This window comes from Thunnus thynnus, chromosome 2 (genome assembly GCF_963924715.1).
Source record: "Thunnus thynnus chromosome 2, fThuThy2.1, whole genome shotgun sequence".
Taxonomy (NCBI): domain Eukaryota; kingdom Metazoa; phylum Chordata; class Actinopteri; order Scombriformes; family Scombridae; genus Thunnus; species Thunnus thynnus.
The window spans coordinates 17,559,529-17,572,734 of NC_089518.1; the positions used below are offsets into that span (position 1 = coordinate 17,559,529).

Consider the following 13,206-nt stretch of genomic DNA (forward strand, 5'->3'; position numbering starts at 1 on the left):
ATGATATCGCTTTGTGACACACGGTTAGATTGTCTCCTAGACAATGCAAACGTCTTAGATTTATTTTTCAGTAAGTGAGTCAGTAGCTTAATGATTGGTGACTCCAGGCGCTGTTGCCAGTGGTAGATTAATAGGGCAGAGACTAGAGGAAACAAATGAGTAGTAGATACTCCTCATCAATTATGCCAGACAGCTCAAGCAGACATATTGTATAACACTATAAGAAAACAATTAAAAGTGGTTGGCCGCTGCTAATTTCTTTTTACACGGTGCCAAAAATCCCCCTCGGAGCAGCTAATAAAATTGAAAAGCCTAAATATTGATTCAGCGCAATCAGTAAATGAATGGCCGGGTAGCCCATTGAGGACGGAGACAAACGCTTCCATGGTTACATCCAGGATCTCCAGTGTGATTACTGCGCTTTGTGTGGCTCCTCTCTCCCACTGAAATAAAACAAGAATTCAGAGGGAACTGCCACACATGGTGAGCCGCGGACCCGCTCATAAAGGCTCCGTTGACTAATCTATAGGCTTTACTCGGGCCATAAGTAATCTTGGCACACTTTGAGTTGCGCACATGTGCTGCTACTGTTAAATAAACGAGTGGTGCCTGTAGCCTCATTGTGTTTGCTGTTTGTGGCGCAGATGTCCGGGGCTTCATAATTTACACCAGTTGATGGGGTGGGGTTTTAAATGCTTGAATAATTGAATATGTCCACCTTATCTCTAATTGATTTGACATGATGTCATCTCGGTGCGTCCCTTGTAAATCTCTTTTGTTGCCTCCTCTGTGGTGCCTCAGCAGAGTTAAATCCTTTTTCTCACTGGGGAGGAAGGGAGGGAGCTGCTTCTGTATCCATTCAGCACTTACACCTGCTCTCCCCCCCAGCGCCAGCCTTCACTGTTTCCTGCTTCTGCAATGTATCTTTGTATAAAAGGGGTGAAATTATGAAATCAGATGAGGAATTACGGTCTGCCCCCTTTTTGTTTGCAAAGAAGCAGCAAAACTTGCCATGAAATGTTCTCTATTTTAACACCTGAAACCTGCATTTATATTTCCATGATCACAAACCCACATGTTACAGTCAGCCAGTTTGTGTAGATTTGGGATCCTCTGAGATCCTCACTTGCTCAGAGCTCAGGTCCTTTGTTTGTCAGTGTTTATGTCATCGCCTGGCAGGGGTCAGCCCCCAGTCGGCTGTGTGAGGGTCTGAATGTGATTCACTGGGCGGAAACTGTTTTACTGCCTGCTTCTCTCTCCTTCTGTCTCACCCCCCTAATGGCTACACAGTACAAAAGGGGACAGTGCCATAAAGAGAGCCTGTTTCATTGATGAGAGGTGCTGAAGTGTTGCACATAGGAGACAGGACGAGATTGATGTTTGCCAGGGATGAGAGGGCTTACATTCCCACTGTGTGGGGATAGAGGGGGAAATAGTAGATGAGGGCACAGCTCTAGATACACTTTACCGCCCTGCAACAGGCTGTACGCCATGGATCACAGTTGGGGGCAAGAGTTGTAAAGAATGTCTTTATCTGTTGAATGAAGGATATTTGCAAAGTTGAATGGGAACTTATATACAGTTATAACAATCCTATTCTCGATCTGCAGCAGTTCACCATTACTCCTTTAATGTTCTGCACTATATACATTATTTGGTTGTTTTCTTAGGTGTTTTCCACACCTTACCATATATCTAAATATGCAGTATGTAAACCTTATATATCCACTGAAAACTCAGGCCTGAGAAATAATGTTTCCCTCACCAGGAAATATAACAAATGCCTGGAAAAGAATTATTAAGGTGTTTATATTGTGCATGTACTGTATGTGCATTAAATGTCTGTTTCTATGATGATAGAGAAGGAGCTGGGAGTGACTGCTCTCCAATGTATCCCCAGGAGGAAATCGAATTTTCTATTTTTGAATAAGTAGACCTGATGTATCTTTTGTTTTCTCCTTAGTGAATGATCTGGTGTTCTGTATTAATGTTTTTCATAATGTGGGAGGAAAAAAAAACGGCAGACCTACGCACACCTCTTTTTAGTTATGGTCTGGTTTTCATTTCCACACCTTGAGAGGATAAAATGTTGCAACTACCTTCCCATTTCTCTCTCAAATTACCATTACCCTCAGAAGTACCACGCAGTAGAACAATTCATAATCCTTTGGTGCATGACAGTCCAGATGTGTACCTTAAACCTGCAGTAGCACTATGGTGGGAGTTGACTGGGTTCACTGAATGCTTATTTGAGTTTATGAACCATAGGTGTTAACATTTTTGAACGGCAAACCGAAGACATTTTTTGTAGCCTCAGATTCTCAGCCATACATTGGTGCATGTGCCATACAGCACATACTTTTTAAACACAGATCAAGATGCTCTTTCTTTTAAAAAGAAAAATCACAGAAAAGCAAACATGAGGCGAACTTGGACCAAGGACAATAGTGTTTGCACAAGCACTTGACATTAAGTTGTTTCCTGTAGCTGTATTTGCTGTGCAGAGTGACTGGATTTGATTTTAACTAGTGGAATTAATTTTCACAGATTATTGTTAAACAGAAGTTTAATTTGGAGCTATCTCATTCAATGTTTGGTGCATAGTGTTTTGCCTCCTGATATTTGGCCCATGTGGTTAAAAAGGCACTGCTGTGGGCAGAGAGACCATGAGGAACAAGTGTACTATAAGGTCAAAGAAGAAATCTTCCAAAATCTTTGTAACAAGAGACAAAAGAAGACAAAAGAATATGACCTACACCACTCATGAAACTGAAAATAATTAGATTTTATTGTTCCTGCAGGTCTCCTGTTGTTTAACTTGACTAGGATCATGAGGTCTGATGCCACCATGTCTGGAAACCCTGATACACTTTCTTCTAGATTTAGTGAATAGACAAATTCAAGTCATAAATACGTCTCGTATAACCTACTCTGGGGTTTAAATAGCTTGTTTTGAAAAATTATTTGATAGCTCATGCTTACGCAGAAGAGACAGTATCGTGTTTTAGTAGTTGTTGTCCTTGGAGCAGAGGGACAGGAAAGTGGTGGGCCCTCAGCGATGGCCAACAATCCTGAGGTCTCTTTAGTGGGCCTGACCAACCACATATTGTTCCCGGTGAGAGGATTCTAGTACGGTTGCTGCAGCGAACCCTCGGCCATGACCTTGCTGTCAACTCTCATAATCACACACTCATACATACACATGTACTCTTACACACAAGCTTTTTGTTATATCTTGCGCTCCGTAGGGGCGACGAGGAGCCCTCCCACAGCTGCCCAGTATCTCCATTCAAGTATTAAACTTGACCCCTGACCTCTTGTGATGTTAGTAAAGCTGGTGGTCTCAGAGAGGTCAGCCTCAGAGCCTTTCCTACCTGCTGTGCTGAATATAATGCATGACCAGTCTCTCTACTATGTTCATAAACACTCAAACAGAAATTTAATTTCTAATGTTTTTACAATATTTCCACTTTATTCGATGCTAATTACAATCGCGTTAAACCGAAGCAGCTATTTTTCATCTCAACTTGCAAACTTCATGGAAAATCAGTGCAGGAAGCACAGAGAGTAACATCCTTTTCTCAGATGTCAAAACATAATGAAGAGTAAGAACATTTAGGAAGGCTGTTTTTCTGGTTCCCATTTTCTTGGCTAGACTCTACATTGATTGTTAAATTTAGTTTCAAGGACTGCTGAAAGCATATTTTCTTTTCTTTTTTTTTTTTGATCAATGAACAACTTACTATCCCAAAGCCATGAACGTTTTTCAAAGCCTCATTTGATGAATGAACACACTCTTTGGTTGCCCTTCACTGATCCTATTCTTTAAACGCGCAGACCCCCACATGGATCCCGCCGTACAGCCATAAATTCCCATGGGTTATACCCCTCGCCTGGATGTTTTTTGGGAGCCACGTGGAGCAAATCCCATGGTGCCCCCTGCTTCCTGTACTAATTTAGACAGGTTGGGTTGAGTGGGTCACACTCTGAGTTCGGCTGGAAGGACTTCATGGCTATCCATCCCTAGACCCTTCCTCGTTTGTTAATACCCCTCTGTGAGTGTGTGTGTGTGTGTGAGAGACAGAGAGAGAGAGAGAGTGAGCGGTAGAGAAAAAAAGGGTCAGGACGCTTATTTAAAACATAAACCTGTTCTGTTGATGTAGGTCACTGACTCTTAGATCAATCTTAGTTCTCTCCATAACCTTTCAACCTTATTTATCCACCATCACCCCGCGTATGTATGACTCATTCTGTTTTCATCCGCACACATTCATCCCTGCCCCCCTCCCACCAGCCCTGTTCTTTACACCAGGCCTTTCTTTCTTTCTTTCTTTTCTTGTCTTTCTCTGTTTATCTCTCACTTCCCTCATTGTACTGTAGTTGGTCATGGCAGAGGAATTCCTCGAGTAGGTGGGGGTAGTGATTTGGGGGGTGGTTGATTCGAGAATGGCTGAGATGTGGCGGAGTGTGATGTATTCATCCACTTTCTCTGGATGCCTGTCATTATAGATTATAGCTTTGTGAGTAAAACATCTCAAGATCACAATCTTTCGGTAATAAACAGACACGGATCTCTGTGTTTTTCACCGTATGATCTGTGAAGCACTGCAGAAGAAGAATGTTTGACATAAGTTAAAGATGCCTATTAGTTGAAGGTAATATACTGCTGAGTTTGATTAGAGTGTATGAAAGGATCCTTTAACAAATGTATGTCATATAAATACTGCACACACCTGTAAGTGCTCCCTTACATTCACGGTTACATAACATACATTCATGTGAATAACTGGTTCCAAATCAGTAAGGTAGATTACAAAAAAAATAGTTTTTATTATTTTTATTTATGATAATTAGGATGTGAGGACAGCACTTGTTTAGGGATTTACTCCCTCCGGCTTCAGTGCTGCCATCTGGCCCTTAGGTTTTCATTGCTTCCAAGGCCTGAAAGAGGGGCTCCCCCACACCTACTGTACCGTGGCTGTGTGTGCAGCCGTGTCCTTGTTTAGGAGTGATAGAGTAGAGCAGAGAAAAAAAAAAAAGAGGGAGTCTGAATAGGATGGTTTGGATTCTGTTCGAGAGTAGGCCTGCATGCCAAAAAGTGGGAGAAACAAAAGAATAGAGAACTGTGGCAATGTTAGAAATGCACACAAAACACAAAAAGGAGCATGAGCGAACAAAAGCCCGCTCCTTAAAATTGTGTGCTGGTCAGTGAATCGTAAAGTCCCGCTTCTTCTCCAATGAAAATACACCCCCGTTCTGGGTTGCCTCTCTGTTTTGGGAACTCTTTTGAAATGCAATTAGCATTTCATCCAGGCCCAACTGGTTACATGCAATGAAGTAATACCCTTTCTAATTTGGCCCATTGGTCTGGGAGGCTGTGGAGAGCACAACCTTGTTTAATCCCCTGAAAGTGCTTTTCTGTCTGCCTCCATCACCGTGTGTCATACAGGCTAATCAGTCAGCCAATGCTTAAACTGGAAAATGCTCTAAATTGCTCACGCACTAGTTCCTACTCAATTGGAACTACTTTCCTTTTTCTATATTCCTTCCCACTGTTTCCTAAGTAGGAGAAAAAAAACTCTTGTTTTTAGTTATAGGGACGCGAGATGCCATTGGCACAACATAAGAGCAGCCGACCACAGCCGTGTGGACAATACCTCAGGAAAACTCTCCCTCTCTCTGTTTCTTTTTCACAGTGAAATGCACACTTGATTGGCAGCCTCTTGCCCCTGAAGTAGAAATGCCTGGTTTGAAAAGTATCTTCTGACAATAGCTGGAAGGCTGACCTCATGCATTTTTGTTCCTCAGAGAGGCATTCATTCAAGTGTTTTCTAGGTCCCCTTATGTGGAATGGCATAATTTGGCTGCAATTCAGCACATTGCCATACTCATTTCCCAAAAATCTCTCTCCCCCTTCTTGTTGGACTAATGGTAGGTTTTCTGTTTTTCCCCTCTAAATAAATAGAAATCTGTTTTTTGGGGGTTGAGCTCTCCAAAATAAGCCCAGTGAGTAACACAGAGTTTTTGTCAGATTTAATGATGTATGTTTTAGCTCTACTCGCTTATTAAGTTTCTTAATTTCTTCTCCCCAACTTCTCTGCATGGCGAGAACATTCACTGATCTAAAAATACCAAAGGGAGAAACTACATGTGAAGTGCAATTATGGGCTCGTGAGTTGACCGGGTATGGCAGTCGTGGCTACGCCGGGCTGAGAACGGACGGTGGGTGGTTTCTGAGGTAGGGCCCGAACACATTGGGGTGGTGGCATCGCTTAGAGAGTGCAGCTCAAACAGAAAACAATCCAATAAACAGAGTCAAGGAGGCACCGTGGTTTTGGGCCAAGCACATAGCCTGAGACTTATAAATACAAACTGTTCTAATATACTGTAGCAGCCTTTCTATTACGAGAGAAAAAAACTGTTTACACGCACTAAGTGACACAGTGATATTATTATTATGTTTTGTGTTTAAGGTATTAAGGGCCTTTTTTTGTGAGATATTTTAAGAAACACTATTGGTAGCCACTGCCTTCCCAAATTAGGCACTTTTCCTATTTAGTTTGAACTCTGAATAACAATCCGGCGGTTCGACCACAGGATATGTCCATTTTCCAATGTTTACAGCCCTAAAGCACTGGCATAGCAGTCACCCCTTACATGAGGCATAAATACAGATTGACAGATATGGAGGCTTATTATCACCTCTTTCTGTTTTGTTTACTTATCTGCTTATATTTGCCAGTATCAGTCATACTGTCTATTTGTTTGCGTGGTTGGTTTTTAGTGTGAATTTGTGCTGAGGAAACACACAAATGTTCCAGGAACACTGTTATATTAGTTGATGTTAATGACAGAGCAGTTTCTTTTTGTGGCCAGACTGACTCCAGATCACCGACCAAAGCTGTAAGATTGATGAATGAGATCCCACTCTTGGCCTCCCAGTGTCAGACAACTGGAGATTGTGTGTGTGTGTGTTACTAACTTCCAGATATAACCACAAACTCTTCACCAAGGGCGTCTCAAAACCAGGGAAGCCTCAGGGCAGGCATGCTGCATGGGAAAGCCCTTGATTAAGACTCTGCAGACTGTTATACCACACACCCTTGACCAAAAAGGAAGTTAAAGTATTTCTTTCCTCTTTTAAACCTTCCAATACCAGGTATTTTCAGTGAAATATAGGGGAAAGGCAAAGTCTTTAATATGATTATAGAGGCTGGTACATTACCACGAGAAGATCCCAGGGAGCTTAAGTGGTGAAAAGAGATGACACATGCTGAATTTAATGAGACTGTTAACTTTAGCATACTTTTTTGGTTAAAGCTAAATTTACGTCACTCACTGTCAAACATGCACACAGCACGTTCCATACAGAGGATCCTGCAGTGTCACGCTTACTACGATCCTCTGACTGTGAAGTCTTAGGCTTGCAGTGAATAATTGATGCTAAAGATTACGACACGCAGACCACTGTCAGGAGAAACCCTAGAGGCATCGGCGCCGTGCGCTGACCCCAGGAGCAGCCCTGCAACCAGACACCTCCTCAGCACCTCTGACAGGGATATCCAGTAGATCAGTGAGTGAGTGTGTGTCTGTGTGTGTGCAAGTGATCCAGTGTTACAGTGTTTTTGTGAACTAGACTCCTAACACTGTTAGCTGCTGTAAGAAGGGCTTACAGGTGATGGGGTCAAACCACCGCCGACCAGCATTGATGTTATCACTGTGACTGCTGATTGTGCTTATCAGCTTCGAGCCTGCTGAGAAGGCTTTCTGGTGGAGAGCCATCCATCACAGAGATACGGGAAAATGAGTTGGAAGTGATAGGGAGACAATCAGAAGATAGAGAGGGGTGAGTGATTGCTAGGGGATACTAAAGGGATACCCTATTGATAGTATATGCAGGTTGTGGGTACATGTGCATGTGTGTGTTGCCATTGTTTCCTTTAGCTTTGATCTGAGCTTAGCCGGTGAAACGAGCGGACTTCATGACACTCGTTTAGCTCAATGGCCAATACTAAGAAACTTTCCTGGCAAGCACAATGCCTGCTTGTGCAAGAGGACCGTAATTCTAAATGACTCAGCATATTGAAAAGATGAAAGAAGTTCGCTGGAAGTATTATGTGCAGGAGAAAAATGGTTATTGTGAAAGCAGGTTCAAGGTCAAGGCTTAATGAGATAAGACTTGACCTTCATGAATTTGTACTTAATTGCTCGTGAAGAATGATTCAGGATTGTTCCAGAAACATTCATGAGCATCCTTACTTATTTAAGAGTACATTTGTCAAGTTTATGGGAATGTTTTTCATGCATTATGTTGTTCTCCTCTGGATGGATATAATATCGTGCATCACAGATTTAGCCAAAACTATATATAGTGAGCAATAAATATTTATTGGACACAATGTGTGTTCCAGGTAATAAAGTTAAACAATATAAAAAAAAAATAAGTCAGCTGACTGAAGTCACAGTCACAGAATAAGTCAAAAGCAATTGTGGATGTTCAGAATGTGAAGTCTCTTTAGTTGTGGTGTTGTCCGTGGCTTGTTAGAGCGCCAGGTCCCAGAGTCTTGGCCCCAGCCATCATTTTCTGTTCCTTTGGCCCAGGATATTTGTGATGGACAGTGTGTTTTCATGCATTATGAAGCTCTCTAGTGTCTTGGCCTATCACCCTGCTGTCTGCTTGAGCATTGAGACCTTGCATTTTGGATGTGTATGCTGATTGTGGCATCTCTGGCAAATGCATCTATGTATGCATACGCATATCTGTGCACGCGTGTGACTGTCTGTCACACATTTTTGAGTGTGTCTCTGCGCACCTCTCTATATGGACTCTGACTCCCAGCCTTATCAATGTCAGAGGTCTGTGCCAAACACTCCATGCCGCCTTTTGCTGTGACAGACAGATCCTTGGTCCCCATGTAACCCCTGGGGTCAGGGTTGGCACAACACTCGATGCCAGCACAAAACTGCCCTGCCGCTTATAAGACAGACCTGTGCCATGCACACAGCATCTGTTTTGTATTAGGCCCTTTGAAGGGAGCGCAGCATCTGGGTGAGTGGATGTGAAATGGACCACTCCTCTGTTTTGGAGTGGAGGTTTAGGAGGTTAGAGGGTTGGATGCTCGCTACCATCCATCTGAAAGATTGTGGTCTAAGTGATGTTAGGCAGTCATTTGGAAGTGAGGTTTTTAGGCACAAAGGTTAACCGAAGAAAAAGCCCATTGGAACCAAGACCTTTTGTTCCAACAACAGAGAACAGAGATGACATAGAAAGAGTGAGCTTAAATGAAAAATAATTTGTTCTTTATTATAGAGTTGTGGTGATTTTTAGTGAAGATGTGGTTGATGAGGGATTGCCATGGCCAAAAAGGCATTTGTTGCTATAACCCTCCAACATAATTAAATTAGTTAGGCAAGTGGGTATACACTAGGATGTGTCCATATGCCTAGAAACTGCACACACCCATAGGTGCACTATTAGCCCTTAGAATTGACTAATAATGTATAAGGCAGTTCCATGGACATGGTGCAAGAAAGAGGGGATTTCTCAGTCAGTGGTGCAGGAAGTTCCTGACCCCAGGAGAGAGAGAGAGTAGGGCGAATAACAGGATTTATTCAGCCCAGGCCTCTCTTTGTCCGGCGACACACTCACCTCTCTTCCCCCTTAGCCTCACCCTCTGTTCCCCACTGTCCAACCTTGCTACCCACCAGCTCTAAATCCCTTTTTGATGGATTTCCCAGCAATCTTTCCACTGCTGGCATGTGTCTAACACATGCACACACACACACACACGTGCCCCCTTAACACCAAACCCATCACACAGACAGTCACACACGTGCTTATGCTCTCTCTCTCTCTCTTTGTCACACACAATAACATTCACACACATAATGTCTGCATCTATTGATTCTGGCTCAATCAGTCAACCAGCAGCTCGTAATGCTGCTGCAGTGTCTTGTTCTCCTCTCTAAGCTGACAAACTGATTGATGGATAGCTGCTATTTAAACACCAGCCAATACTGAGAATAACTCAGATTGATATAACAGTAATGGAACATGTGAAAAATGGGATATTTTCAATGTCCAACTTTCCTAAACGATTTCTGCTTATGAAAAAAGGGAGCAAACAGCATGACTTCATCCACCGTAGCTGCTGATGTTCTTTTTCAACCTTGTAATTAAGAGCAAACATTTTTTTTTAAAGACCTTACGTGTTCATTCTGTTGGCAAGGCTGTGTGGTGCAGATTATGAATGGGATGGGTAAAAGGCAGCAGGGAGGGGGAAATACAGGACTGAGTGGCCGCAATTTAGCTTTCAGCTGGCTCCACCCCACTTGTCATGCTGTGTTGTTTTGTTGTGTTAACCATGACAACTGTCTCAGTGGCTCCATCCAGCTTTAGGATTATTCTGGGTGAGAGAGTTGAGCAGGAGAGGAGAGGAGAAGAGGAGAGGAGAGGAGAGGAGAGGAGAAGAGGAGAAGAGAGGAGTGGAGAGGAGAGGGGAGGAAAGGAGAGGAGAGGGGAGGATGTGAGAAGTGGAGAGCAGAGAGGAGTAAAAGAGACAAACTAAGAAGTGAGGATGATTGGAGGAAGCAGAAGAGCAGAAAAGATAATTAGAACGAGAGGAGAGTGCTGGCAGCACAAAATTGCACGGCAAGCTTCATGCTAAATTACTGAAAATACTGATCTGATCAGATTTATTTTGGCATGGCACAACAAATTCATGTGGTCAAGAAGAATAACCTCAACAACAAGTGCTTTAACAGTTATGACAACATGAGGACAACAGCCATTGTAATTATGGAATAATGTTATGAATCATTTATATGACTATGACCATCAAGTCTGCCAGCCGGCCGGGCATATTTTCATAAGCCAGCCTTTCTGAACATCTGGCCCCTCGATACTGCCTGTATTTGGATCGTATTAGTTTTAATATATACTGACTGTACATTTGTTCACTTTGATATCAAAATCCATCATTAAAATAATGAATGAGTGAATAAATTATTCATCGTAGACAAAGTCTTGTAATTTCTGTAATTGTGTCTTGGATCTCTTGTCTGGGTTCTCCCATTGTCCTCATCTCTGGGTTGACTTTCAGTTCTCTTCTGCGCTCCTGAGGAGAGACGTACTACATCTTTGTTCTTAAAAATGTACCCTGAAGGTCTCTAAATTTTAGATTTAAGTTTTATGTGAGTTTTTCTGTATAGTTTGAATTTTATTTCTGCAGTTTCAATTGCCTCTCTATTCTTAAACGGCTAATGCTTTCTTAAACTAACCCTCCTTGAAGCACCTTGTTTCTTTGTTATTTGTACGTCTTTGTATCATGCATTGCCATTGCCATACATGAAGTGGTGTTACATTCATTAAATGGTGAAAGATCTGTCAAACACATCCAATGAACTTAAAATGAACTTCTCCAGCTTTCTATATTTGTAAAACTCTTTAAAATTTACTTCTTTTGTAATTCAATATATGCACTGTGTCTGTCTCTCCTGCATTTTCAAAAACATTTCCGCCATGTGTTTCCCTCTTTTCATAGGAATGCTCCCTGTCCTCCTGCTAGCTGGGTTGATTCTGGCTCTGTCCATCCCTGGCACTACGTCTGAGTCAGCCACACTGCGGTTCCTAGGGCAGACAGACTTTGTTGTCAACGAGAGCAGCACAGCTGTGGTCCGGCTGGTCGTGGAGAGAGTGGGAGACCCGGTCAATGTGACAGCTTTGGTTCTGGTAGGACATGGGACAAGCTTGAATATAGTATAATAACATCATATCAATATATTATCCTGCATAAGAAACCCCTCAACCCATAACACCATCTATTCAATTCTCTCTGTGTACAAAGCCACCCAAAACAGAAGTGCAGTAGCACTGTCTCTTTGCTCTGTTGCTGGGCTGTCACCTTTATGTCCAGTGAATGAAAAAGTAACTTTTCATTTATTGCAGACAGCGGTGGTGACATCCAAGGCCTAGTGTGTCTGCAGAAACTGTCTTGGAAATCACAGAATAGGTTTTGGCTTTCTGTCCTCAACATAGGGGCTAGTGTCAGCTGCTCACAGCTGGTGTCTGGCAAGGCGAGCTGGCCATGCAGTGGAGTGTGGTTGGGGGGTTTCCTATGCCTCTTGATGTCTTAACCATATTTCTTCTTACATTAACTATTATACCTGACTGCCATTACCTTATTATTTAATGAAATCCTGCATAATACCAGACTTCCTGTCAGGAAACTAACAGAGACAGAAACAAACTGGTGCCTTTATCTAGCAGATAAAGGCACCATTGGAGAGGAAGTAAAGTGACAGGAACACTGTCTCTGTCACTGGAAAGAGCTGAAACAAACAAAAACATTTAGCCAGGGGCATCCTATTGGCACAGTTGTGTAAGGCACTAATCATGTACCTGCATCATCCTTGTTTATCTCCATTTTACATTTTCAGATAAAGCATAAAATGCAATATTACTTTGAGTGATACCATTTTGTGTTTGTTTGTTTTCCCCAGCTAGAGGGAGTTGACACAGGGGACTTTGAAGCCATCAATGCTGCAGCCTTTCTATTGTCCACCGAGTCCAGTAAGACCATCTTTATTGCTGTGAAAGATGATGACTTGCCTGAAGCTGATGAGACATTTACCTTCAATCTCGCACTACAGGTAAAAGTCCATTGTTTCTCTCAAAGTTTGCGTGAACATGTATGTCAACCTTTCCTTTGCAGGCTTGCATTTATGTGCCAAATGTTTCTGGATGGATGACAAATCCCTCTTGCTCCTTCTCTCTCCTCTGTGGAGCTACAAGCTTTCTTTCCACAAAGTCCCACTGTTCTAATTCTGCCCCTGACCGTCTTAAACCCTAACCCCAGCTACTAAGCAATGGGGAGTGGGGGCGTCAACCACAGTAAGCCCTGAGAGGCTCAGAGCTTCAGGGTCTTTGATGTGTGCGCTCTATAGGACTTTTCCGTGGCTGGCCTGGGTGGGGCTACATGTTGTGAGCGTCGCTGAGGTTCAACACTAAAAGACACCTTTGTGAGATGAAACTAACTTTGACAGCCACAACCTTACCACACATTAGATTCAAGTGACTCTCTAATTCTCTGCTCCCATTTACTTCAATGGGCATGTCCGTTCCGTGGATTTCATTTCTATGTAAGTTATGTGTTCAGCATTCCAATTGACACACTATTTTTGCTGACACTATTAAACAGCATATTA

General features: G+C 42.6%; 1 protein-coding gene across 2 annotated transcripts in view; it reads left to right on the forward strand.

The window, feature by feature from the left end:
- adgrv1 (adhesion G protein-coupled receptor V1) overlaps positions 1-13,206 on the forward strand; it is a 112,417-nt gene that overhangs the window by 1,333 nt on the left and 97,878 nt on the right. For both annotated transcript variants that reach the window (XM_067607242.1, XM_067607253.1), the window contains exons 2-3: positions 11,544-11,731; positions 12,502-12,651. In XM_067607242.1, coding sequence (XP_067463343.1) covers positions 11,546-11,731; positions 12,502-12,651 — 336 coding nt within the window. In that variant the 5' untranslated portion in view covers positions 11,544-11,545. The remainder of the gene's footprint in view (positions 1-11,543; positions 11,732-12,501; positions 12,652-13,206) is intronic.